The following is a 26,628-nucleotide window of genomic DNA, read 5'->3' on the forward strand; positions in this document are numbered from 1 at the left end:
AAAAGAGTTTGTAAGAGTAGCCTCTTTTTAGCATTGAGCCGGTACAACGTCCTACTTCAAATGAGGCGAGGCGTAGTGAGGCTCGGCGTTTCAATGCGTATCTTACAGTATTTTGTAATGTTAACCCTCAAAATATTTCCCTCTCTCTCGCGACTCGAAACGCCGTAATGTAATATCCATTGTAAAATATCATCCTATTGCAATTTGTAGCATGCGGTTCTCTACCTCATTGTCTTCGTCCTACAGTTTACCAGAGACAGAGAATAAGTAACGCGACTGCCGCGACATAAAATTTGAAGTAGTACAATATATAATTTTGAGCCACTCTTACATTTTGACGTCATGTCCCGGACAAATGTACCGCCTCTTGTATGTCCTACTCAACATTAGATTGAACAAAGTGACGATTGAATCTCTTGCCCTTTGCTTTTGCCCATATTGTAATTCAGTGGAAATTATAAATAAAACTCTAGTGTTTAAAATTGAATGAGCTGTTAATTAGTGATAGACTTGTACTTTGCATATATGTAGTGCTTGGAATTCTGGTGTGTTCATAAAAGTTCTTGTTGCTGTTGCACTGGTAAATGAACTGAGTTTTCATAGTAAATTCTCTTTAAAACATATTTTGTATTTGTAGAAAATTTCTAGTCCCTAAAATATTTGCACACGTTCTTATAAAAACATCATTCATAATATATTATGTTCGAACGATTGCATTTTATAGTCAAATACACTATTTGAAAGTGAATTCAATTCAAAACTTAAAAATATAATTAAATACGCTTCATCGTTATTTTTAACAGTACCAGTAAAATATAATGAGCCATAGGAGTGAAGAAGTAAAGTTGCAATGTCACCTTGAACTTACAAATCTATTATAACATGTTCAAGTGATTATTGCACCTGAACAATTGTAGTAATGTCTACAAAATACTTTTATCAGCCTACACTGGTAGTTGTATCCCTAAATAGTTAACACAACTACTCAAAAAACAATAAGGTAAAAGTGTTAATGGAGCAAAGGGTCAGTTATTAAGAGTATTGTGGGAATTGTCATTTAAAAGCTCACATTGGATCTGTATAAAACAAGCAATGCAAGCCCTTTTGAATATAAGTGTTATTGGAAATATTGTATTCATCAATTTTTATATAGATTAAGTGAAACAGAAACTAATATTTAGCTTCTTAACTTTGAATCTAATATATAATCTATCTATTTTCGGTTTATCCGTGAACCCTGTGAAATGTCAGGCCATTATTGTAGGTAGTTCCAGGATGATCAGCAAGGTGGATAATACGATCATTCCACCTGTTAAATTCAACGATACAATCATTCCTTGGAGCTCTAGTGTACGAGATCTCGGTCTGCATATCGATTCTACCCTGAGCTGGAGGCCCCAGGTAACGTCAGTCTGTCAGAGAGTCACCGGTACCCTTCGTGCTCTTTGCCGTCTGAAGAACTTTCTCCCGCCCAAGACCAAGACTCTGCTGGTGCAATCCTTAATCCTTCCTATAATCGACAATGGTGATGTGTGCTATTTTGATCTGAATGCAGACTTACTCAACAAACTAGACTGACTTCTAAATAACTGCATTCGATTTGTGTTTAACCTCCGTAAATATGATCACATTTCTTCCTATCGTCTACAACTTAAATGGCTGCCTATACGTCAGCGGCGTTCGTTGCGAGCACTAACTACTTTATTCTCTTTTCTTAACTCCCCTACTCCTCCTACTTACTTATCTTCAAATTTCCAATACCTCTGTAATAGTCACGATAGGAACCTTCGCTCAGCTAACAATCTTCTCCTTAAATGCCCACGTCAAAGCTCTGACTTTACTCACTGTTCTTTCGCTGTCCAATCTATTCTTCTATGGAATTCACTCCCAACCGAAATCAGATCGTCGACCACTCGGTTTGCCTTCAAAAAGAGTTCAACAGTTACTGCTGAATGAAGCGGAATAGTCACCACCTTAACTTATAATATTATGTATATATGTATATATTCTTATGTATATATGTATATTTATACGTATATGTTTATATAATTATAATATGTATTTTATGTATTTTGATAGTTACAATGTTACTTATATTGTATTTATAGTTATTATAGGTATTTTATATATACCTTCTTTTCAATGTCGTATTATCGTGATGCACCTACCTTGATTATCTCTGCACCACCCTAAGGTTGACTGGTAGAGAATGCCTATGGCATTAAGTCCGCCTGTATACATTTGTATATTAAGTGCAATAAATAATAAAAAAATAATCTCATTGTAAAACTATCATATAAGTATATGAAAACTTTAAGAAAGCATTAATATTGCAGGTATTTTTATGTAAATTTAATATTATTTAAAACAAATTGTAGAATATATTTTATTGTCTAATATCAAATTTATGAAATAGTGTGTTGTGCTCTGGTAGTCCACAAATATTCACAATTACAATCTGACCAATACATATTCAATAATCTGTATGTAGTCAATACATAATTTAATTTAATATACAAAATACATAATTTAATGTGTATTCATAATATCAATTTTAAATTTGTGAAATGTGACTCAGTACTGTGTCTTAATCATGTTTAATGGCAAAAAAAATTATGGGTTATTGTACATTCTTAACAAGTCCTCACTTGAAGAAGTTCAATGGGTCTGTAAAGTGTTCCGATCGGTACTTGCACTGCACAGCCCCCTAAGGTGTAGACCCTTTCTCCATTAGATGAGGCTGGTGCTCAACCATGAGACTTGCATTTACAGTCTATGTCTAAATGCAATGCAATATAATTATATCAACCCTGTATTATATGGACAGAGCCCGTAGATGGATGCTAAAGGCCTTATACTATGTTTACAAGTTTATTGATCTTTGAGGAGGTATTTGTTTCGTTTAGAAACAGTTAATATTAAATGTTTTAAACGTAATATTATTGAAATATAATAATTTTTTGAATTTATTGCAGTTTGTAGACACTGTGAACTTATAAATTTGTATAAATTGTATGGTCAACAGCAATTTTTTTCTTTTTGGAATAAATTGTAAGTAGATATGGTAGGAACTCTCTCTTGACATACAGATATAGGAGCCCAATTCAGGAGGTTGTACCACAATTTTAAATTGTAATAACTGGAGCTCAATAAAGACTATTTGTAATAAAAAATATATTATTTTTTATAAAAATGTGTAACAATGATCCCACATTGGTCACATTGATTAAATCAGGAGGAAGATCATGTTGTGTAATGAACACGAAAGCTGTAGTTACAACTTGAAAGGAAGGGGTTTGATGAAATGCCTTCCTAAATTATCAACTATATATACTCTCTGATCTCTGATCTCAAAATCTGGAAAACGCCACCCCCACCCACCTATATTTTGCGCCCCGCGGGAAATAATTTTAGTAATTAATGTACTGTATGTCTCAGTAGTAAAAGTTGCATTAATGATGAGTTATGTATTCGTCTGCCAAGTTTGAATTTGCCGCCGTCTGAAATTCGCTGCCCGGGCGAGGGCCCCGGCTTGACCCCCTCCCCGTAGATCCGGGGCTGACTATTCTTGGGAATGTAATAGAATTTTACACCATTTGATTTGTTTATTGTTATGTCATCCAGATATACAATAATACCTTATCAGCAAATCAAATGTTATTTTTCACTTCTTCCCATATGAATTTTTCCAACAATGCATGGTATTCATGTTAAATAATCAGATGGCTAAACTTTTCTTGTGCACATTCCTTATATGATCACATAAGTACTTGACTTAGTGTGAATGATATCAGGCATCTTGCGAGTCCTTGAAGAGAAAAATTCAGAGTACTTTTTATGGATATAGAAATGTTAGTAAAGCTTTGTGAAAAGTGCATTGCAATAAATGGAGACTATATTGAAAAATAATAATAGTGGTTTTATGTCAATACTTCATTTTATAGCTCAGGCCAAAAACTTTTGAACCTTACTACATAAAATGTTTTCATTCACGACGACGCGACGCGAAGGTAGATAACGAGGCAAACACAGTTAGCGAAAAAACAGAGGTTTCCATAGGAATTTCGATTTTTTAACGTGTTTTCTCAAATTTGAGTGTGGGGTATATTAAAATCATTATATGTTCTTCCAAGGTCTCAAAATATCTCCATACCAAATTTCATCCAATTTTACGTGAACTCCTGAACACCATTACGCGAACTCCTGAACACCATTACGCGAACTCCTGAACACCATTACGCGAACTCCTGAACACCATTACGCGAACTCCTGAACACCATTACGCGAACTCCTGAACACCATTACGCGAACTCCTGAACACCATTACGCGAACTCCTGAACACCATTACGCGAACTTCTGAACACCATTACGCGAACTCCTGAACACCATTACGCGAACTCCTGAACACCATTACGCGAACTCCTGAACACCATTACGCGAACTCCTGAACACCATTACGCGAACTCCTGAACACCATTACGCGAACTCCTGAACACCATTACGCGAACTCCTGAACACCATTACGCGAACTCCTGAACACCATTACGCGAACTCCTGAACACCATTACGCGAACTCCTGAACACCATTACGCGAACTCCTGAACACCATTACGCGAACTCCTGAACACCATTACGCGAACTCCTGAACACCATTACGCGAACTCCTGAATACCATTACACCACCATTTTTTTTAATTTAAGAGTATGAAGGTACTTAATTTAATAAAGTGAAAGAAAAGTGTTGTCTTACGTGCTAAATTGATTTATAAGGACAAAACATGTCCAAAATAATTTAATTTGAACATTTTTTGATCAAGTTAAAGGCAATTTTGCTAAATATAAACAGTGTGATAAAAACTTTTCACGGAGACGAGGTGGCAATACTTCACTGAAACTTCATCTCAAATTAAAACACAGAGGTTTTGTAACCACCTATGTCTCCCAATTAGTTCATCGATAATTAATAATCGACGATGACGACGAACGACAGTTAGTAATCGTCGCCCTATTGTAATCTATACTTATAATAAATCTGTAGAGAGGTCAATTCTGTACATGAAATATATTTCCAAAATAACTATCAGGGGGTGATTAGGGATCGATACTGATGCCAAAAATGCAATTAGTAAAATTTTTGTCTGTCTGTCTGTCCGTCTGTCTGTTGGGCGAATTCCTTCTTCCTTCCTCGTTGTGTGATAGCCTAAGAAATCTAATTCGCTTTTGAGAAAGTCACAATTGTCGAGATTAATAGTTATTCCATTCTTCTGTAAGCAAAAACTGTATCCAAATGTTGATAATGCAAAAATTCGTTTTCTGACGATATAAGTCAATCGTCGATGAAAACGAATACAAACTCCAAATATCTAAATAGAGAATCCGTCAATCATTCTTGGAAATTCGTTCCAAAGTCAATTGCGCTAATAGGTTGCTGCGTCGATTTGATTAGGGTTGCAGGCGTCGTTAGCTCAATTAGGGTAATTGCGCTTTCGACGCCTGCAACACTTAACCTTTATGGTATGGCATTGACTTTTAAGTATTACTAGCTTCCGCTCGCAGCTTCGCCCGCGTGGATTTCGGACTTCAAAAATGAGGTGCTCAATTTGTCGGGATGTTTTTTAATGTATGGTGGCATGCAGGTGGTCCGATTGTCCGGTCAGGGTCTGATGATGGGATTCAGTATTCACGCGTGATGGCTTATTATTAGCATATCATGTATAACTTTGGTGTTTCTATACCGATTTCTATGATTCTTTTATAGAATATTTAATAATGTTAACTTTTTTAATTAGGGATGACTGAGAGTGTTATAAACGTAAGAGTAGACAAATATAATGAGAAAGCTTCGAACTGCTAAGCTATCGGGAGTTACACGTGTTATTGTGAGTCGACCATAAAAGATAGACATATGCTGTCGTGGGATATTTTTTACATAATTTTAAGGAGAACATTTCCGTCATACATGATTTCTGTGTAGCTTTAACCATTAAGTTTGCACACGCGACGGAAGCTTAAAAATGGAGTAACTTCTCCCGTTTTCCCAACATTTCCCTTCACTGCTCTGCTCCTATTAATTGTAGCGTGATGAAAAGTATACTATAACCAGCACAGGAGTATGACAAATAATTGTACCAAGTTTCGTTAAAATCCGTCGAGTAGTTTTTGTTTCTATAACGGTTATACAGACAGACAGACAGACAGACAGACAGACAGACAGACAGACAGACAAAAATTTTACTAATTGCATTTTTGGCATCAGTATCGATCCCTAATCACCCCCTGATAGTTATTTTGGAAATATATTTCATGTACAGAATTGACCTCTCTACAGATTTATTATAAGTATAGAGTATAGATAGATTACAAATCTTTTGTATGGAAATATAGAAGAGTGTTGTTTTTAGAGGTATTCAAGCAATTTTTAAAAATGTTTTCCATATGAACCATCCTCGTACTTCAATGAATATTATAAAAAAAGAAGTAGCGAAATCGGTTCAGCTGCTCTCGAGATTTGCGCTTAGCGAGACATTCTGCGATTCATTTTTAAATTATAGATATGCCAATATTCACATTAAAAAAGTGCAAATCATGATATGGAAAAATATGATGAAGTATTTTGCATCGGTGTTTCGCTATTTCACGGTAGATTGAATAACCATCACAGAAGCGCAACATTTTGTAAGATAATCTTCTCAATGTCCGCTCTATACTTATTAATCTTAAAACTCTTAGCTGCTATCGACGTTTTTCGTTCTAGGGTGTTACAGCTTCGATTCCGATTTCGATACGTCGGAAGTTATAACGAATATCAAATGCAGTGATCGATCGCGGCCAAAACGTGTTCGGAAAGTTTTGACTTGAAGTTTTGTTTTGATTCGATCCTCCATTGAACTTGTAATTTGTAGTCCGATTTATTTATTGGCTCCGCATTAAGCATTATCATCGTGATAACTGATAATTTAACCCAAAATCAAGCAATGAAGTCAAAATCAAGCGTTATATGAAATTACTTTAGTGTAGTTAATATAAAAATTACAAGAAAATGTATTTAAAATATGGTGGTCAAAAAAATAAATCAATGCATGCTACTGAACACCAAGAGTACTTTAAGCAAGATACTGAAAACTGGGTCTACGTGATACTATGTGCGACGCTGTCGCTACAGCTACAATTGTTTTTATTTTACTTTTTCACTCGATAATGAGATTTAACAATTATTATATACTTATAAAATGGTCCCATCACATTTGGCATTTTGATTTCTCAGCTTAATCTTTATCCGAAGACTACGTAAACTGTTTCATTATTACCTAGGATTAGGATTGTGCCAGACTGCCAGATATGGAGAAAGTATCGTCTGCTAGTACGTCATGAAAGAGATTTAAGTGTTTTGTAAAAATATATTAAGTACTTATACTAACAAAATTGCACATAAAAACAGAGCAGTATTTACTATAATCACAGCCCTAGCAGCTCATAATGAAACGGCCCGCGTGTGCTCGAGTGGGCCCGAGCGTCGACCGCCCCGTCGCGTTGCCATGATAGTCGAATAAAATGCATTTATTAGTTAAAAAATAAGTTAAATAGTGTATAAGTACTTATTACTAACGTATGAAATGAAACGTTTTTTTCATTGACATTTGGAGTATAATTCGCAATGACATTTTACAAATAGACGCGTCATACACTAACAAAATTGCACATAAAAACAGCGGAGTATTTACTATAGTCACAGCCCTAGCGGCTCGCATCGATACGGCCCGAGCGAGCCCGAGTGGTTCCGAATGGGCCCGAGCGTCGGCCGCCCCGTCGCCATGACAGTCGAATAAAATGCATTTATTAGTTTAAAAGTAAGTTAAAGAGTGTATACTTATTACTAACGTATAAAATGAAACGTTTTTCATTCACAGTTGGAGTATAATGTGTACATCGTCTAAAAACACAGGAAGGCATTTTATTTATAAAAATACAAAAAGTTAGTAAGCCGACTAGTCGCGACAGTGGTTGGAGGTTGACTAAGTGAATGTCGGGCAGTTACCTTACTTTCGTCTTGCCAGTATTGAGCTCGGATAACGTATCTATGTAATAAAAACATCTTAGATAATTCGTACATCGTCTAAAAACACAGGAAGGCATTTTATTTATAAAAATAAAAAAGTTAGACTAGCGGCGACAGCAGTTGGAGGTTGACAAGTGAATGTCGGGCAATTACCTTACTTTCGCCTTGCCAGTATTGAGCTCGGACAACGTATCTATGTAATAAAAACATCTTAGCTTAAAAGTATCGTCCAAAAACCCTTTAGCGCGCGCCCAAGTTTCGTTAAATAAATATATCTTGCGCACTATTTTGGACTCTTATGTCAACGAGGTAAAGTAGGAATTCGATTTCCGGTACGAACATTCGCGAACATGTTCGTGCAGGTTACGCCGCATGCGTTCGGTCACGTAGCCGGTAGCACATTTGCAGTTTTGGTTGCCATCCATACTTTATAATCTATATTCTCTGCTATGATATAAAGCTGATGAGTTTGTTTGTTATTTTGAACGCGCTAATCTTAGGAACTGCCCGTTCGAATTGAAAAAATCTTTTTGTGTTGGATAGCCCTTTGTTCGTGGAGTGCTATAGGCTATGTATCATCACGCTAAGGCCAATAAGAGCGGAGCAGTAATGAAAAATGTTGCAAAAACGGGGAAATTTTATTACTTTTGAAAAATTATGTTGCGCGTGCTGAGTAAATGGTTAAAGTTACGAAGGAAATATGTATGACGGAATTGATCCTCTTTAAAAGTTCCAAGAAATCTATACTTTTACATAAAGCTGAAGAGTTTGTTTGTTTGTTTGAACGCGCAAATCTCTGAAAAATTAAACTGAAAAATTATTTTTGTGTTGGATAGCCCTTTGTTCGTGGAGTGCTATAGGTTATATATCATCACGCTATACCCAATAGGAGTAGAGCAGTAATGGCTAATCCCAGAAACTACCGGTTGGAATTGAAAAAATATGTTTGTGTTGGATAGCTCTTTATTCCTGGAGTGCTATAGACTATATATCATCACGCCATACCCAAAAGGAGCGGAGCAGTAACGGCTAATCTCAGGAACTCCTGGTTCGAATTGAAAAAATATTTTTGTTTTGTATAGCCCTTTGAACGTGGAGTGCTATAGGCTATATATCATCACGCTATGACCAATGGGAGCGGAGCAGTAATGAAACATGTTGCAAAAACAGGGAAAATTTATTAGTTTTGAGAGCGTCCGTTGCGTGCGCTGCGTAAACGGTTAAAGTTATAAAATAAATATATATCACGGAATTCTTCCCCTTAAAAAGTTCTACAAAAATATATTGTAAAACAAAGTCCCCTTTTTTCATTTCTCATGACTGAAAATTTATGATCGTAAATGTAGGCGAATGCACGCTGTACGCCGTTATTTAAGTATGAATTTATGTTCTCTTTTCTTTCCTATCTTTAATTTTATTTTATGCCGCTCCAGGTTTAATCGATATGATTTCATCTTATCCCATGTTAACGGTGATGTGCGTGCATTAGCTTATATAACTATTGTGAATATGTACAAGAAAGACTTGGAAAAAAAAATACAAAAGATGTACTGAACAATTGATGACAAAAAAGAAAGCCCGGAGTTTCTTTCTACCTTTCTTCTTCAGGTAGTCATCACTAAGGTAGCTAGTGAAAGGCTGGTAGGTTAGCTAGGTTAGGGCTCATGTCCTCGCCGGTGAGGATCGCGACGCGTTACCTTTCTATTTCCCCCTACTTGCCAGCCCGAGCTGGTTACTTCGGTTTGTACCTTGTCTTTATTATAAATTTTATCCCTAATTTAAAATGTCCATAGTTATATAAGTAAGTAATAGTTGTATAGAAATGATAATAATTATTCTTATGCTGTTTTGACGTATCATAAGTGCAACTTTGTTCGCCTACGTGATAAATTAAGTAAGTATATTAATTTATTTTTATTTTTTTAAGACCCAGTGTATGAAGATCTAATAACTAACCCCCTTATTAATAGACGTTTTTTATCTAAGGACGGAGTAATGCTGTGATAACAAGTCTGTTTCTCAGTGCCCAACGTCACTGAGAAACGGACATAAGGCCGTTGTGATTGGCTAATATTGAGATACAACAATATTAGCCAATCAAAACGGCCCTATGTTTACGCACGGCGAAGGCTGCCATGCTGTCAGCTTTTTCATTTACCTTATTATAAATATAAGTAATAAGTTTTGCTCATGGTTTCACCCTTGTGTAATACCTTTCCCGGTATAACGGTTCCACCAAGTACTCAGGGATAAACAAGTTAGAAATTAACTTATAATAATTCGCTAGCCCTATTAAAAGCTGTAACAATTCATAGCGCCATAATAGGAAAATATCCAAATATATTGTAAGATAGTAAATATGAGTACCCGTTGCCAAATTCCAAGCAAAGCTGACCCACTGTTTCTGCTTGTTTTAGACAACAAACACCCAATTTCGCAAACTTTCCCAATATAATAATATTGGAATCTAAGATTTGTAATGTGTCCTTTGTTTTGTTCCTAAAACTTATAATTTAATGTTACATATAAGCCGGTCCCTAGCTATCAGCATTCTGATATAATGTTTCTAAATTTTGGAATTGAAATATGGATAAATTTGTTTCGAGATTCCAAATTTACCTAATTTCGGATTGCATGCCCTACGGCCACAGGCATACAAAAGCCGAGAACGCAACCTGCCCTAACGTGGCGATTAGTATTGCGTTGTTATTTTTAAGAATCTCAAAGAGGTTTATAATTAAATTGATTTATTATTTTCAGGTCAAAATTCACAAGAAACCACAAATATGTCTGACTTTATTGAAGATTTAGATAAATTTCTAGACGAATACGGCATGTTAGAGTGAGTATTTAATTTATATTTATAACTAGCCTTTGATCGCAGATAAAAAAGTAACATCAGGTGTAGTGTTTAAATCGGTTCAATAGTTCCGGAGATTAGTCGCTACCAACCTATAAACAAACTCACAAACTTCTTATAATATCAGTATGTATAGATAAAAACTAATCAAGATAATTGAATAAATAAGTATAGGATATAGGAATTACGGCCTCCGTGGCGTAGTTGTAATTGTACACAGTACAAGTACAGCTACCGCGCAGAGGTCCTTGGTTCGAATCCCGAGTCGGGCCAAAATAATTGTGACTGGGTTTTTCCATCTCGAAACATTAGGTACTGAGTCACTCAGGTGTGATACTCCCGTCCCTCAGAAGGCATGTAAAGCCGTTGATCCTGCACCTGATCTCTCTCCGGTCATGTTAGATTGCCGTCTCACCGAACTCATGAGAGTGCAGGAATAGACAGTGCATGAACCTGGCTAATCTCTGTTGAGATTACTAGAGATACTCATTACTAATTTTTGTTTGTTTGGTGTTCGCGATCTTTGAATAAATAAAAAAATAATAGTTTGTTACTAGTACGATAATATGATGTTGCAAGGAAAATTATTTTGAAGGAGGGAATGTTTTTTGTAGCATTCGTTAAGTATAGTAATGTAAAAAGAGACGTCAAATAAGAAACTATATCAAATGGTGCAAGGCTAACCTTTCAACCGACGAAATTAATTACTTAAAAAAACGAAACCCCATTAAACAAGACATAAAACAATTTAAAAGCGAAAACATGCTCTATTATTTGAAGTTATGGTGTTAAAGGCGGGAACAAACTTATAATCAAAATATGTTTTGTGATTGTTTTTGGTCTTGGTCTTAAATCAAATTAACGATTTGTAGCTCGCCGTCGGGATTCGACTCGTTCTCGGAACTTGGAGAAATGTTGGCGATGAATGAACAAGCGGCACTGGGAATTGAAATGCCGCCACCGATGCAGCAACACGCGGCACCAGAACTTGTAATGCCGCCACCGATGCAGCAACACGCGGCACCAGAACTTGTAATGCCGCCACCGATGCAGCAACACGCGGCACCAGAACTTGTAATGCCGCCACCGATGCAGCAACACGCGGCACCAGAACTTGTAATGCCGCCACCGATGCAGCAACACGCGGCACCAGAACTTATAATGCCGCCGAGGCGGCAACACGCGGCACCAGAACTTGTAATGCCGCCGCCGATGCAGCAACACGCGGCACCAGAACTTGTAATGCCGCCACCGATGCAGCAACACGCGGCACCAGAACTTGTAATGCCGCCACCGATGCAGCAACACGCGGCACCAGAACTTGTAATGCCGCCACCGATGCAGCAACACGCGGCACCAGAACTTGTAATGCCGCCACCGATGCAGCAACACGCGGCACCAGAACTTATAATGCCGCCGAGGCGGCAACACGCGGCACCAGAACTTGTAATGCCGCCGCCGATGCAGCAACACGCGGCACCAGAACTTGTAATGCCGCCGCCGATGCAGCAACACGCGGCACCAGAACTTGTAATGCCGCCGCCGAGGCAGCAACATGCGGCACCAGAACTTCAACCCGCACCGCGAACACCCGTGAGTTGTTTTTCTTTTATCATAATTTTTCAAATGGTTTAGTATTGATTATTAGTATTATATGTATTTATTTAAAAAAAAAAACAGTTTTTCTATTATTTTCTTATTAATTTCCCGCAGCATATCTATGGACACCGAGGAAAAGCAGGTACTTTAAATATTAAAGGCTTGCTTCACAATTTCTTATTAAACGGCACTCATCACATAAATATATACTGCCGTGCTAAGCGTAAAAGCCGTATGTCAGAGAAACCTTATTTCGAAATAAGAGAAGTTCAGTAAATACAGTTTTATAGGTTTTTATGTGAAACGGAGATAGATAAACTCTTTTAAGGTTTTTTTTAACAAGTTCTAAACAAGATACTGTTATTTACGTAAGTTCATTGCATGGGTATTTTTTTTAAGCTATCTGACGACATAAAACCAATATTTAGATTTTTTTTGAGATACCGCTCTTGAACTTAGCACGGCAGTATAAGTCGACTAAATTAAAACCTCCTTAGTCTATGCTCACAAATAAATTATCATAAAATAAATTCTATCTGCATTGGCCGTCTAATACAATAACTGCCACATAAAATGTTCTTGAAATTTGTAAAACATACCTTTCAAATAGGTAAGTAATTCTACTAAAAACACATTCATTTCGTTTTAATACACAACTTAATTAAACATTAATAAAATATATTTGAAACATCGCTTGCCAGACGAATATAATGAATTATATAGGTCCTCAGTACTTAGAGACCTTGGCTGAGCGTTATATCGTACAGAGCTAATCGCAAGTGATTCACCTCATAAGGAATAGAATATCACAAAATATATTATATCGTTGGTTTACTGCAAGAACTCACTAATGGGAAAAACTCATCAATAGGCATGATGACAGATTTTTAAAAAACTATTTTATGATGTTCGGAAATATTTGTAGACAAAACAATTTGCTACAAATTATGTCTTTACAATTTTTTGTAAGCATAGTTTCCAAGATACCGCGAAAAAAGTGTCTTCACCGCTTTTTCCGAGATGGTGGCCGCGGGACAAAGGTGGCAACCCCACAAACTTGAGGTTAAGCGTCTATTGATCCCCCACACATTTCCCAAAAATAAAATTGCGTCCTTCAAAAAAATTAAATATTCGGTCCTTAAAATTGTAACATTTCAATGGACTATATAGAGTTGATAAGTTTGCAGTTTGTAGGTACGTACTAAATAGGTTTGTATTATAATACTATTTTTAAAATAATTTCTCTATTTTTCAATTTTGTTCTGCTTTAACAAATGTTTTGTGTTCATAAATGAAATTATTATATTTAATTAATTATTTCGAAAACAAGTCTTTGCTCCTAATAGACACGAACTAGCATTGTTTGCAATTTTTATTAATGTAATATGTACTTATATTTGTGTAGTTTAAGCGTCACATGCAATATTTTGCCTGTAGTATGCGGTTTACTTCGTATGTGTGGGTTTCGGACGATAATTAATACTTTAGTGCGATTCTTTAAAGTGAAGCAGACTACGCGATAAAATTACCAAGACGTAATAAGTTACGTCACGGTAATTTAATCGCGTACAATAATAGAAAAAAGAAATGACGGTATCTAAATGAACAAAACAAAGTACTATATGAAGGCTTTCGTTACATTTTAATCGCGTCATGAAAAAGTTTCTAATGTTGTCAGTTTCAATTTAAATACAAGTAGATTCCTTTAGTGTCGTTTTTAAGTTTACATCTTAATGTAAACTTAAAAACGACATGATGTCCGTGTTTGTAGGCTATTAAGTGGAAAACATAAATAAATTTGATTTCCTGGCTTGTAGCAAGTTATAAAATCAGCAGAAAACCTAAATATAAATGAATCGACAAAATGTAAAGATATAATGTGAGTAGGTACATAAAGTTGTGTAGTGATTAACTGCATATGCATCGGAATTCGGAGTTACACCAATATTGTATTAACACGGTGAGTCGAGACTGGTTGACGCCGGTTAGAATAGAGACCGTGACGTCACGTGTCTGACGCAGCTGGCCGGACAGTAAAAATATAGCCATAGTCGCATTAAATTAATAAGTGATCAAAAAATCAGAAAACTAAAACTAGGATTTTTGTTGAGAATAATCGTTATTAATGGATGATTTTTGGCGCAATGTCAGCAAAGGTGAAGACGAGTATGTGATTTCATTTAGTAACGCAATGTCAAAATGACCCTATACAATACAGGGTTAGTATTGTGAATACGGGTATCGTTGTTGGCATTGAGCTGAGCTCGTGATACTTAAAAATTGGTCTCGTAATCCTAGCCCACTGGTCACTGTCTTTCTTGGCTGTGCGTTTTTTAAGTATTACGGCCGGATGCCTCACTTACCTATGGACTTTCTCTACAGGTCTGAATTTTTATTGATGGGCATGGATTTGTAGACACCACAGCGAAATGGTTACCAAATAAAAACTTTGGCCTTGAAAATCGAAACTACGCATTAATTATGTGGATTCTAATTGAATTGTAAGCTTTCTTTACTCTCCTCGCTTGGTTTGTTTCATGCTTTACAAATGTTGTTATCAGTAGAGTAGTAATATCATTTTTAAATACCGGCGTATGTGTTTACAAATATTCTTCATTCTAGATTAGTTTTTTTTTGTTTAAACATGTATGTACGTAGATTTATTGTATAGTTTGCTTCAAGTAGATACAGTAACTTAGTAGTTCCACACGGATATCTATATAATAAAGTCAAGTTAAAAAAGGTCATTATTTTGTTCGTGGAAATGAATCATACGATCAAAAATCATGAACTTAAACGTCGTTCATTGAAATGAGGCACGTCGCGCCGCGCCGCCGCACGCGCACCACTCGACCTGGAGGCGCGCCAGTAGGTATAATGTCGTAGGAGGTAAGCGATCAAATTTAAGTAGTTAATGAATGGCTACTTTATTGTGTTTTATTTCTTATCACTATTTGAAAATGCTTCGTAATTGTATTTTATATGTAACAGTACCGTATTATTACATTTTTATTCGTGGCGCTGTTTTTTACCTGTTTCTCTAGTTGTAAATGTCCCTATACTATTTTGTCCTTTATTATTTTGTCTCCCGCTTAGTTATAGAGGGGAGTGGACAATTAATATTTCCAACTCTTCCCTATCTTTCTATTTGATTAATTTCGTTGCGGGATAAAGACAGATTATTGTTCCCCGAGACTCACTGAGCTGTACCGCTCGGTGTCATAAAATCCGTGCCGGTCCTGGCTTACTGCAGTTGTACTGGTGTGTGTGTGTGAGGGCGCGAAAGTCTCTGATACAAAATCGCTCGCGGTGCCGCTCGAACGGCGACTTGAGCGAGCTTGTTCTGTATGACACAGCTCTCCGCGAAACCTCCGTTTAATAGTAATTTCAGCATCAGTAATTAGCTAGTTCGTTGAATGTTTTTCCATATAACACGTATGTATACGATCTGTTGTAAGCTTTAACAATTTTACAATACATAATTTAAATGTTTAGTTAACAAGCAGTCGGCGTATAGTCATAACTGGGTGAGAAGTGTAATCTAATGTTAAGATGAAGTAGCAGGGAACAAAATACGTACGGACTACTCTATCAATTCTATCTTGAAATGTTACCTGAAGCCCACTCGAGCAGCGGCTGGAACTAATCTCTTGTAACCATTATCTATCTTATACCTAATAATTAGTATTTATTCATTTTATGTTTTATATTGTTCTATTTTTAATAATGTTTTGTTTGTTTTTTTGTTTTATAATTGTTTTTTGATTTTACATTAATAATACCCCACATTATCACTTTGGAAAATGTCTGTAATGACTGTGTATTAGAAAATAAATAAATAGAAGTGCACAGCTAGTGCAACACAACACGCCACATGCTCTAAAAGTACCTATACAAGGACCCAAGAGCACACGCTACGTGTTGGGATGAACAGAAGTGCCGCAAATGTCAAATCACAACACGTGTTTCGTGTGGCACTTTGCACTCGCATTGCCGCAGCCAACATATCCTACATTATTTGCCTTTCTTATACACGCCCTTAGTTGCACCTTCATTTGTGTAATGTTTATCTCCTAAATTTTAAGTCTATTCTATACTTGCTAACGAGGATGTCGGTACGTTTTGATATTAAGTATAATTCGCATCCGTATTGTATTTGTATAGTATTCTCTTGTTAATTTTTCAACTCGTGTGTTTGTATAAACTACAGTTATGTTTTATTTTGTGCAGATCTCGCTTGGAGTTCCTAGCAAGGAACCATTGAAACTCTTACCGTTTACGGTGAAAGTTTTAGTTCCAAAGGAAAAACCAAAACATTATACTGTAAGTAATACTTAATTTATATATAATTTGCTTCAGTTCGCAATCGGAATAAAATCTTCCGCCGAAATGGTGTCTTAATGTAAATATGACTTGAGATGGTGATCACTGATCAGTCATTATAAATCTATACTCATTTATAAAGCTGAAGAGGTTGTTTGAACGCGCTAATCTCAGGAATTACTAAACCGTTTTTTTTCCACTAATAGGAAGCTACAGTCCCGAATGCAATAAGCAACTTTTTATCCCAGGAAATTATTTAAGCGGGAATTATTTTTTCACGCGGGCGGATGCGCATGCGCCTAAGCTAGTACTAAATATGAATTGAAGATCATTATTATTTTTTAACAAGTACATATCATCCATACAATAGTAATCAGATGGTACACCCCGCCCTATCTAAAGGTGGATGCTGCGTCAATCTCAAAAACTTGAAAGTTATTAAGAATTCCAAGTCTATGTTGTACTGTAGAGTGTGTAAAAAAACACTAATATAAATATTATTTATTGACAGTTTACGAGGAGGTTCAACCTTGCGCTCGTGAAACCGGATCTACCTTTCGCGGTGCAATTTAACTATGGAAGATTACCAGGGAATGAGCCGATGTGTGTGCGGGCTATGCTTGTATTTGCTAACCCCATTCAAGCTGGAAAAAGAGTGGAAACTTGCAGAAGCCATTACGACAAACTGAGGCCAGCCAGTAAGTATATTAGGGGCCGTTCAAGTAGTACGTAACGCAATTTTTGAAGACTTTTGACCCCCCCCCCCCCATGTAACGCGCCGTAACGTTGCGTGTACGCCTTTTTCTAATATTCACAATTATTTTACGCAAAATACCGGAAAGTCGTTAAAATACCTTTGTGTTTTAAAATAAAAAAAAACAATGTTACATAACGATTTCTCCGAAACCCCCTCCCGCCCCTGTGACGCATCGTAATGTTTAATAAGACCCCCCAAATTACTTAACGTAATATTTGAACGGCCCCTTATTTGGAACTCATGCTAACTTCAGGATACAAGCCGTGAGACATCCATCTTTTACTGGTAACTGGAGTTAATATATACATTTGCATAATTTGCCTATTTTCGCCGGTTTTTGCATATAATGCCATAAGTCATGTGCATATTTTTCCTATCTTAGGCTATATGTTATATTATTGCAAATAAGATAAACTTTCTGAAAATTAAATACGGGACTTTTTGTGTAGGTACAAGCAATGCCTTCTTTTCTATTGTCAATTGTATGCTGATAAATAAAAATCTAGTTATTACTTGCTTTTCATTATTTTATGTTGCATATTTTGACGTTTTTCGGTATTTTTAAGTTTCATATAATCCGGTCTCTACTGATACGTCTCGCAGAACATATTATGCTATGTTTAAACCGGTCTGCATTTAGTGTACAAGCTTTCGGGGGGGTTCAAATAGAATGTCGACTGACGAGAGATGATTAGCCCTCGGCAGTCGACACAATTGTGCCGGCCCGTTGGAAACGGATATACACAGGCTGATCCCGGAACGCAGCACACTTACATGGGCCACTATGGCGAGTTTTAACTCCTTGTGTACGGTGGTCGCTATCCGGGCGGAAATAAAACATCCTACCAGCAGCCAAACCTACCCTGTGCAGCCACGGTTAAGAATGTCTGAGTGATTAACAATCATTAATGTTCAATAAACGGTCCCCATCACTCTTTTCATTATCACAAAAATGGACCTACCAGAACAATTATATTTGACACGTTTACAAATGAGTTATTTTGACTGATGCATTCTCTGAATAGGATTGAAGATTGAGATCAGGATGGTTTATTGAGAACGGCTGTTAGTACAACAATTGACTGTTGGTAAGATTACAAAAGATTGCAACTTTTTTGTCTGATTTGAAAATATTATTACTAGTATGAAAAACTGAATTCGGATATCACACGCGTAGTGCACCGACGCACTGGTATTGCATCCTTGCAATAATTCATGCAATTTATGTGGCAGCTAACATAATGAAATGATAGCATTGTAGCCAGTGTTACTACCGGACATAATGAAATTTAACATCTCATGTCTCAGGATGTCGAGTGCAGTGGAATACCAAACAGTACTTTATAATTCAATGTGTTGAATGGTGTTTCTACTGTTTATGGGCGGTCGTATCGCTTACCATCAGGCAAACGGCAACGCAGACTAATTCTAAAGGTGCGACAAGTAATAAGGTGTTTTGGGGCAGTAGTAGTGTAATATACCGCCATGGTCAGCGACAGGAGGTCATGGCGAGCGATGGGCTCCTTCTGCGAGTGCGTCATCTCGCGGAAGGAGAGTGCGGGGTCGTGAGCTGGACGATCCCGTCCGCAGCCAGAGGAGACGAAGGAGGCGCCGGGAAGACGACTGACCGGCGCCTCGTGCCCTGTGGTTCGGGGGCATGTAAAGAGTTCCGCCACGGCATCTCTACCTGTCGTAAGAGGCGACTACTTGGGACACACTGAGAGCCGCGGAGCGAGCAGGGGGGGTCAGTTCGCGCGAATACAGCGACTACGAGGTGGACAACAACGTCGCTCTCCCGATGTTGCAGACGCCAAAGGCGTCCTTCAGCGTCCGGGGGCATCTTAGCCCCCACAAATACAGAGGTGCCGCAATGCGGTATAATGCAGAGACTGTTCCGCGCAACTATCTCAGTGCAACAAGATACTCCGGGGCCGTCTCGTATACGCCGATGAGGGCCACCGCGGGTTTTGGTTGGTAAGCTGGTGTAGAGCGTACATAGCGGTAGGGATTTGGTCCAATGCTCGCTCGCATGATGCTATACTTCCGAGTGTCGACCTTGGGTCGTAAGACCGGTGAAACCAACACAACCGTTCCACTCACCCCCTTGTGGTGGTAGCGATAACGCCTTTTTCCCCGCAGGAAAACAAATGGTATTGTAATATGTGCATTATACAGGGTTAAAAAATACCAACAACCTCGCAGGACTAGATAGCTAACATCATAAACAACAATATTTGTTCTATGAGTTTTGACATAACTCTATATTATATTCATTAAAATATATTTTCAAGTTTTATTTGTACTGTCGTGACATTTGTACGTCCATGTTTCATTCATAAAGAAGACGACGCACTAGGGGTCGCAATACCGGACCATTTTTCAAAACCGGTATTTTCGGTATTGACCTACAATAAATTCCGGTATTCCGGTATTTTCGGTATTTCCGGTATTTGAAGAAATATTAGAAAAATAGGAAATATACATTTAAGTTAGTATTTAAATGACAAATTTTAATGACAGCTTAGTGGTTAGTTAAAGGCTGAATGAAAAGAGATTATTTTCGTAAGCCCACGTTCATGCCGTTCTGATTTCTGAGAGCTGGCTCAAACCTCACCTTCCTTAGAAGGAAGGAAGGTGAGGTTTGAGCCAGCTAGAACGGGCTCACCTATCCAAACCAAATGTTTAGGCTTTGTTCGGACTATTGAGTAGATGGTTCATGTGAAGTTTGCACAAAATCAGTAGAGCGGTTCTTCATTTATCAGATTTTTTATTAATAAATGAATTCAATAAATGGCGAATCATTTTGTAAATGGAGATTGTGGTGTCAAATTGAAACTCTGTTGTCAGTGTTGACAGTAAAAGCATGTTGTTATGTCATTCATACGGTCATTCCATTTTGGACATTTGGACGTGCTTCGATTAAAGAAAATTGTCAGTGATAATTATTGCTAGTTCGTTATAAAACACTGTTGTAAAAATGTAATTTGGTCAGCAGGAACTTCGATTGATTGCTAGTATTTATTGTCTTAGGGGGTGAAGTGTTGGCCAAGAGCGTTCTGCACTCGTACCAACCCGGGCCCGGGGTGTACCAGCAGGGGGAGCCGGCCAACCCGCAGTCCTGGTTGTCAATCGTCGTGCCCGCCACCGGTACTCAGATCCAACACATTTACGAGATGAAATGTAAGAACACCTGCTTCAGAAATATGACTCATCGAGCAATCGAAATCATTTTCACCCTCGAGGACATGTGGTGCGTATAGTTGTATCATGCTTTGTATCTACTCGCTGCTTATTTCCTATTGTAGATTTTATATTATATTGTATAATACATTTTATAATACCGTGTGTATGGGATGCAGGGGGAACGCGTACGCACGGCATGTTATGGGCTTACAATCATGCTCGAGCCCCTTTCGAGACCTTAAAGATATGAAAAAACCCCAAAGGAACTGCAAACGTGCCCAGACTCCGAGCACTCGGAGTTCCGGACGCAAACGTCCCAGACTGCTATCTGTCGAATCTGAATCCATTGACTCAAGTACCTCAGAGGTGGAATCCATTGATGTGAGCCGCATGGAGTCTGCAGGAAACGATATTGTAACCAATGAGCAAAACTTCGTGCCTCTGGTAATTATGACTTACGATATTATGTTCCAATAAATCTATCAAGGCTAGATATTTGTTATGATATGAGCCCTGTATTTTTATATACTGTCCCACTGCTGGGCACGGGCCTCTACTACGGAGAGGGATTTCGGCCTTAGTCCACCACGCTGGCCTAGTGCGGGTTGGTAGACTTCACACACCTTCGAAATTCCTATAGAGAATTTCTCAGGTATGCAGGTTTCCTCACGATGTTTTCCTTCACCGTTAAAGCAAGCGATAATTCACAAAGAATACACATATAATTATTTAGAAAAATCAGAGATGTGACCCCTTGGGATTTGAACCCGCGGACATTCGTCTTGGCAACTAGGCTATCGCCTCTTTTTAAAGGGCTAGATATTAATCTCTTGAATTCTTATTATGCTTCTCGTTGGTGCCATTGTTCGTTGTGAAAATTATTTTTCTATATACCAATGGCTAGTCGAGCAAATAGCTCGCCTGATGGTAAGCTACATTTGCAAGGAGCAGTGCCATCCGCAATAACAAAGCAATGTGTGACGCAAACTTGCTCCTATCACCTTGAGAGATTTAATGTTGAGTCTTATAATGAGCAGCAATTTCACCAACAATGTGTTTTGACTGCCTCGGTGACGTAGTAGTAACTACCGCACTGAGGTCCTGGGTTCGCGTCCCGGGTCAGGCCAACAATTTATTGTGATCGAGTTTTTACTTCTTAAAATTAATCAGTCGTAGCTGGGAATCAGGAATGGAGAGGAGATGTGGCACCGCCGTACCTCGGAAAGCACGTAAAGCCATTGGTCTTGCGCCCGATCTCTCTCCGGTCATGTCGGATTGTCATCTCACCGGACTAAGATTGAAGGAACAGAGAGTGCACCTGTATATTGCGCACACACTTATGCACTATAATATCTGTGTACTTAGCTGATCTCCGTTAAGATTGGCTATCATGGCCGAAATTCAGCTAGGAAGGAATCTAAACGATGTCCTTCAGAGACTCAATAGCTTTAGCGCAGTGTCACGTGTCGGCAACACATGTAAGTACATGTCATGTATTTCCTGAATTGATTTCCCCCAGTTACCAGACGCCGTCGTGAACTCCTCGGCAGTCTCCCTGGCCAGTATCCAATGCCTGACAGACGACTTAGTTAGAGATTACGGCTGCAGCGATCCTCGAGTCGTGCAAATTTGTCAGACATACTTGAATGCCGGGATTCAACTTTTGAGCGGAATCTTACCTCCTCAGATGTTCTAGTCGAGCACATACACTCACAATACGGAACAGTCATAGTACTTTGTATTTTTCAATACATTTTGTAGACCGTGTTGCAAACTAATAAAGATTATTTTTACTACATATCTTCTAAAAACGTAAAACCTTACCTTAGTATTGTGAGAAAAAAATGTATACACACTGTAAGATGTATTGAAAAAACGTTGTTGTTTTTAAAAAGGTATCCAAAAGAAGGTTTAGGTTATACGAATTGTATTATGAAGCTTTAAATATTTTAAGTAAATACTATTTAAAATAACAGTGTCAGGTATTAAAAATACGAATTACTTACAAATATTTTTTTTAGGACGAAATTAAAATACCAAATATGTATTTTGTTACCAAATATTTATTTTAATTACAAGTAATTCAAATGCTACCCTACTGGGAGTATATTTCCCAGCGTTGACATTGAGTCGTTAGACCGGTGAAATCAAAATGAGCGGTCCTCTCACTTCCCAGTGGTGCAATAACGCCTTTGTTTTCCCATGAATAAGAAAAAATTAGAAAAGAAGAGGCTATTTATAATTCGAATTTATAATATATAAAAAATTAATTTAACTTTTGGATACTATTTAAAAACAATCGTAATATATTTTTTGAATGTTGTGCACCATCAATATATACGGTCATTTTGACATCGCGTTACTAAATGAAACCACACACTTATCTACTTGGAAATAACACTACACAATAAGTTACTTGAGCCGTAAATGTAAAATAAAAAAATGTAAGTTTCAAACAAAATAAACATTAATAGAAAGTAATTTTAATTAGACGAGTAAGCTCTGGAATGAAGTCCGTGTGTCGGTGTTCCCTGAGCACTATGACCTGTCCTTCAATCGTGGCTTAAGGCGCCGTTCAAGTATAACGTAATGCAATTTTTTAACATTTTTGAATTATTCATCATAAATTCAGGATACTAAAACCAGGATTTTTGGTGAAAATATTCGTTACTAATGGATAATTTTTGGTACGATGTCAGCAAAGGTGAAGACGAGTATGTGGCTTCATTTAGTAACGCAATGTCAAAATGACCCTGTATATTTGGTTATTTATAAGTTTTGAATATTTTTTGTACTACTAGTGCCTAATGCCCTGTACTCACGACGTTTTAAGTCGATCCGACGACACGTTTCAAACAATAAAACGCAGTAAATGGTATTCAGTTGGGGGCTGCACGTTTTAATATTTCATAATATGGAAATGCACGCGCAAACGTTGTCGGCGACTAAAAACTTCCTGTGCGGACTTAATAATAAATAATAGTAGATGTTATATATTACTCACGTAAATTAGTTGCGGAAAATGTACAAACATAAACACCTCGTCAGCTGATTACAGAACAAATGTTTGTTTTTTTTCCCTTAGTACAGTTCAGTAAGTATTCGTAAATATACGTAAATAAAATTTGCAAATGTAATATCGAATTGGATTAGACGGACGAAAAAACGACCTTACCGCAATATTTTATCTTTTTTTATAAAACATTATGTTACCAATTAAGGGGTTAGTAATCTATAAATTTAATTTAAATACGAAACACAGATCTGCGAGGGAATTAAAAATTTGTTAACAAATGTTTTTGCAACTAGCCTGTTCTTGCCCTTGCTATTTCAATACAGTGGGACAGGTGTGCCGCGGTGCTTTGGTGGCGCTGCCGGTGCAGAGTGGCGATAGTGTCGAGTGTCGACGACCAAGCGGTCGTAGAACATTATCCAGCACGACGCGAGTTTGCGCTAGGTTGAAACCGGTGAATCATTTTTTCAAAACTAAAGAGGTGTCCATATGTATCCGTCCAATCAACTCTTAAGGCATTAATGCCGGCAGGCAGTGATAAGCTTTTCGAAAACCCCTCATTCTGAGTTCTATGGTTTCTATACATTCCCCTACAGGGACATTTTATAAATAAAAATGCATTTTCTAATATATTATTTGTTGGGCTTTTAATATAAGTTAGGATTAAGTTGGAAAGTCCCCTCGCTTAGAGAGCGGGTTCTGGTTTGTATGCCGGTGTAGGGTGTACATAAGGTTAGGGACTCGGTCCAATGATCGCTCGGATCATGCTGTACTCCTTAACATCAACATTGGGCCGTAAGACCGGCGAAACCAACATAACCGTACCGATCGTTCCCCAAGTGAATGTATCGACAGCGCGTTTAACCCCGCGAAAAAAGAAAAAAAGGGTGAAGGTACAAGACTGCACCACGCCGCAGCACCAGTGGTGTTTTTACTTATAAAACCATACTAAAATAAAAGTAGCGAATCATTATTCTTATTCATTCTGAATAATAGTCGTGGTGTGTGCATTTGCAGTCCATCTCGTCATAGAAACTGCAGCGACCGCAGGCAACAATGCGGCTGAGCGCTCGACCGAAGCAGTTGTTTGCGGCTCGCCTCCGACGCGTACGTTTTAGCAGTAATTACGAATCAATGATCATTCATCCGAACTTATTCCAACATCAAAGTACTTACAAATCGTTGTTAGTCACGAAGTGTTACACTACACGACACTTATGGAGACCAGCCCAATCGGCAACTGTAAAGTGATTATCTCTCCATCAGATCCATTCGTGATATTAGTATGATTTATATCAGATTGAATATGCAATGTGGGTTGATGGCCCGACAAACTGTATAGTAACTAGAAAATTTGTGATATGAACTTTATCTAATGTTACGGATTGAACTGATCCCAAATGATCACCGCTGTAACAAGTTGCTCGCTTTGTAAACGTGGGAATAGTGTAGTTTTTTTTTTTTTTATGTTCCCTTAATGGTAGCACCTGAACATAATAAATAAATAACGGTACAAAATTGATGTTAATGTTTGATTCGCTACCAATGTCCTGCAAGCACAACTTATACACGTGATACATCAACGGTGATGCATCGTCTATAAGGTACAAATGACACAATAAATTATCATGACATTTATATGTGATAAGTAAATACTTAATTATTAAAATGTTTCATCTATACTTATAATAAATCTGTAGAGGGGTCAATTCTGTACATGAAATATATTTCCAAAATAACTATCAGGGGGTGATTAGGGATCGATACTGATGCCAAAAATGCAATTAGTAAAATTTTTGTCTGTCTGTCTGTCTGTCTGTCTGTCTGTCTGTCTGTCTGTCTGTCTGTCTGTCTGTCTGTATAACCGTTATAGAAACAAAAACTACTCGACGGATTTTAACGAAACTTGGTACAATTATTTGTCATACTCCTGTGCTGGTTATAGTATACTTTTCATCACGCTACAATTAATAGGAGCAGAGCAGTGAAGGGAAATGTTGGGAAAACGGGAGAATTTACTCCATTTTTTAAGCTTCCGCCGCCAGTGCAACCTTAATGGTTAAAGGTACACAGAAATCATGTATGACGGAAATGTTCGCCTTAAAATTATATAAAAATTATCCCACGACAGCATATGTCTATCTTTTTTGGTTGACTCACAATAACACGTGTAGTTCCCGATAGCATAGCAGTTCGAAGCTTTCTCATTATATTTGTCTACTCTTACGTTTATAACACTCTCAGTCAGCCCCCGATCTAGGGGAGGGGGTAAGCCAGGAGCCCGTGCCCCGGGCGACGAATTTAGAGGGCGGGAAATTCAAACTTGGCAGACGAATACACATTTCATCATTAACGCAACTTTGACTACTGCGACATCTATACTCTATACTATTATATAAAGCTGAAGAGTTTGTTTATTTGTTTGAACGCTCTAATCTCAGGAACTACCGGTTCGAACTGAAAAATTATTTTTGTGTTGGATAGCCCTTTGTTCGTGGCGTGCTATTGGTTATATGTCATCACGCTATACCCAATAGGAGCGGAGCAGTAAAGGATAATTTCAGGAACTACCGGTTCACACTGAAAAAAATATTTTTGTGTTGGATAGCTCTTTATTCGTGAAGTGCTATAGGTTATATATCATCACGCTATACCCAATAGGAGCGGAGCAGTAATGGCTAATCTCAGGAACTGCCGGTTCGAACTGAAAAAATATTTTTGTGTTGGATAGCCCTTTGTTCGTGGCGTGCTATAGGTTATATATCATCACGCTATACCCAATAGGAGCGGAGCAGTAATGGCTAATCTCAGGAACTGCCGGTTCGAACTGAAAAAA

The 26,628-nt window shown here is 37.7% G+C and overlaps 1 protein-coding gene across 1 annotated transcript; it reads left to right on the top strand.

Moving 5' to 3' along the window:
• The first annotated feature begins 295 nt into the window (after positions 1–295).
• Positions 296–25,463, top strand: LOC115448452. The gene is made up of 8 exons (XM_037436843.1): positions 296–580; positions 10,818–10,899; positions 11,790–12,510; positions 16,747–16,839; positions 17,351–17,537; positions 20,627–20,846; positions 20,956–21,223; positions 22,299–25,463. The coding sequence occupies exons 2-8, from the start codon at positions 10,844–10,846 to the stop codon at positions 22,473–22,475; spliced, it is 1,722 nt and encodes a 573-aa protein (XP_037292740.1). The 5' UTR covers positions 296–580; positions 10,818–10,843; the 3' UTR covers positions 22,476–25,463.
• Positions 25,464–26,628: the final 1,165 nt, after the last annotated feature.

Source organism: Manduca sexta, chromosome 9, assembly GCF_014839805.1.
Source record: "Manduca sexta isolate Smith_Timp_Sample1 chromosome 9, JHU_Msex_v1.0, whole genome shotgun sequence".
Taxonomy (NCBI): Eukaryota; Metazoa; Arthropoda; class Insecta; order Lepidoptera; family Sphingidae; genus Manduca; species Manduca sexta.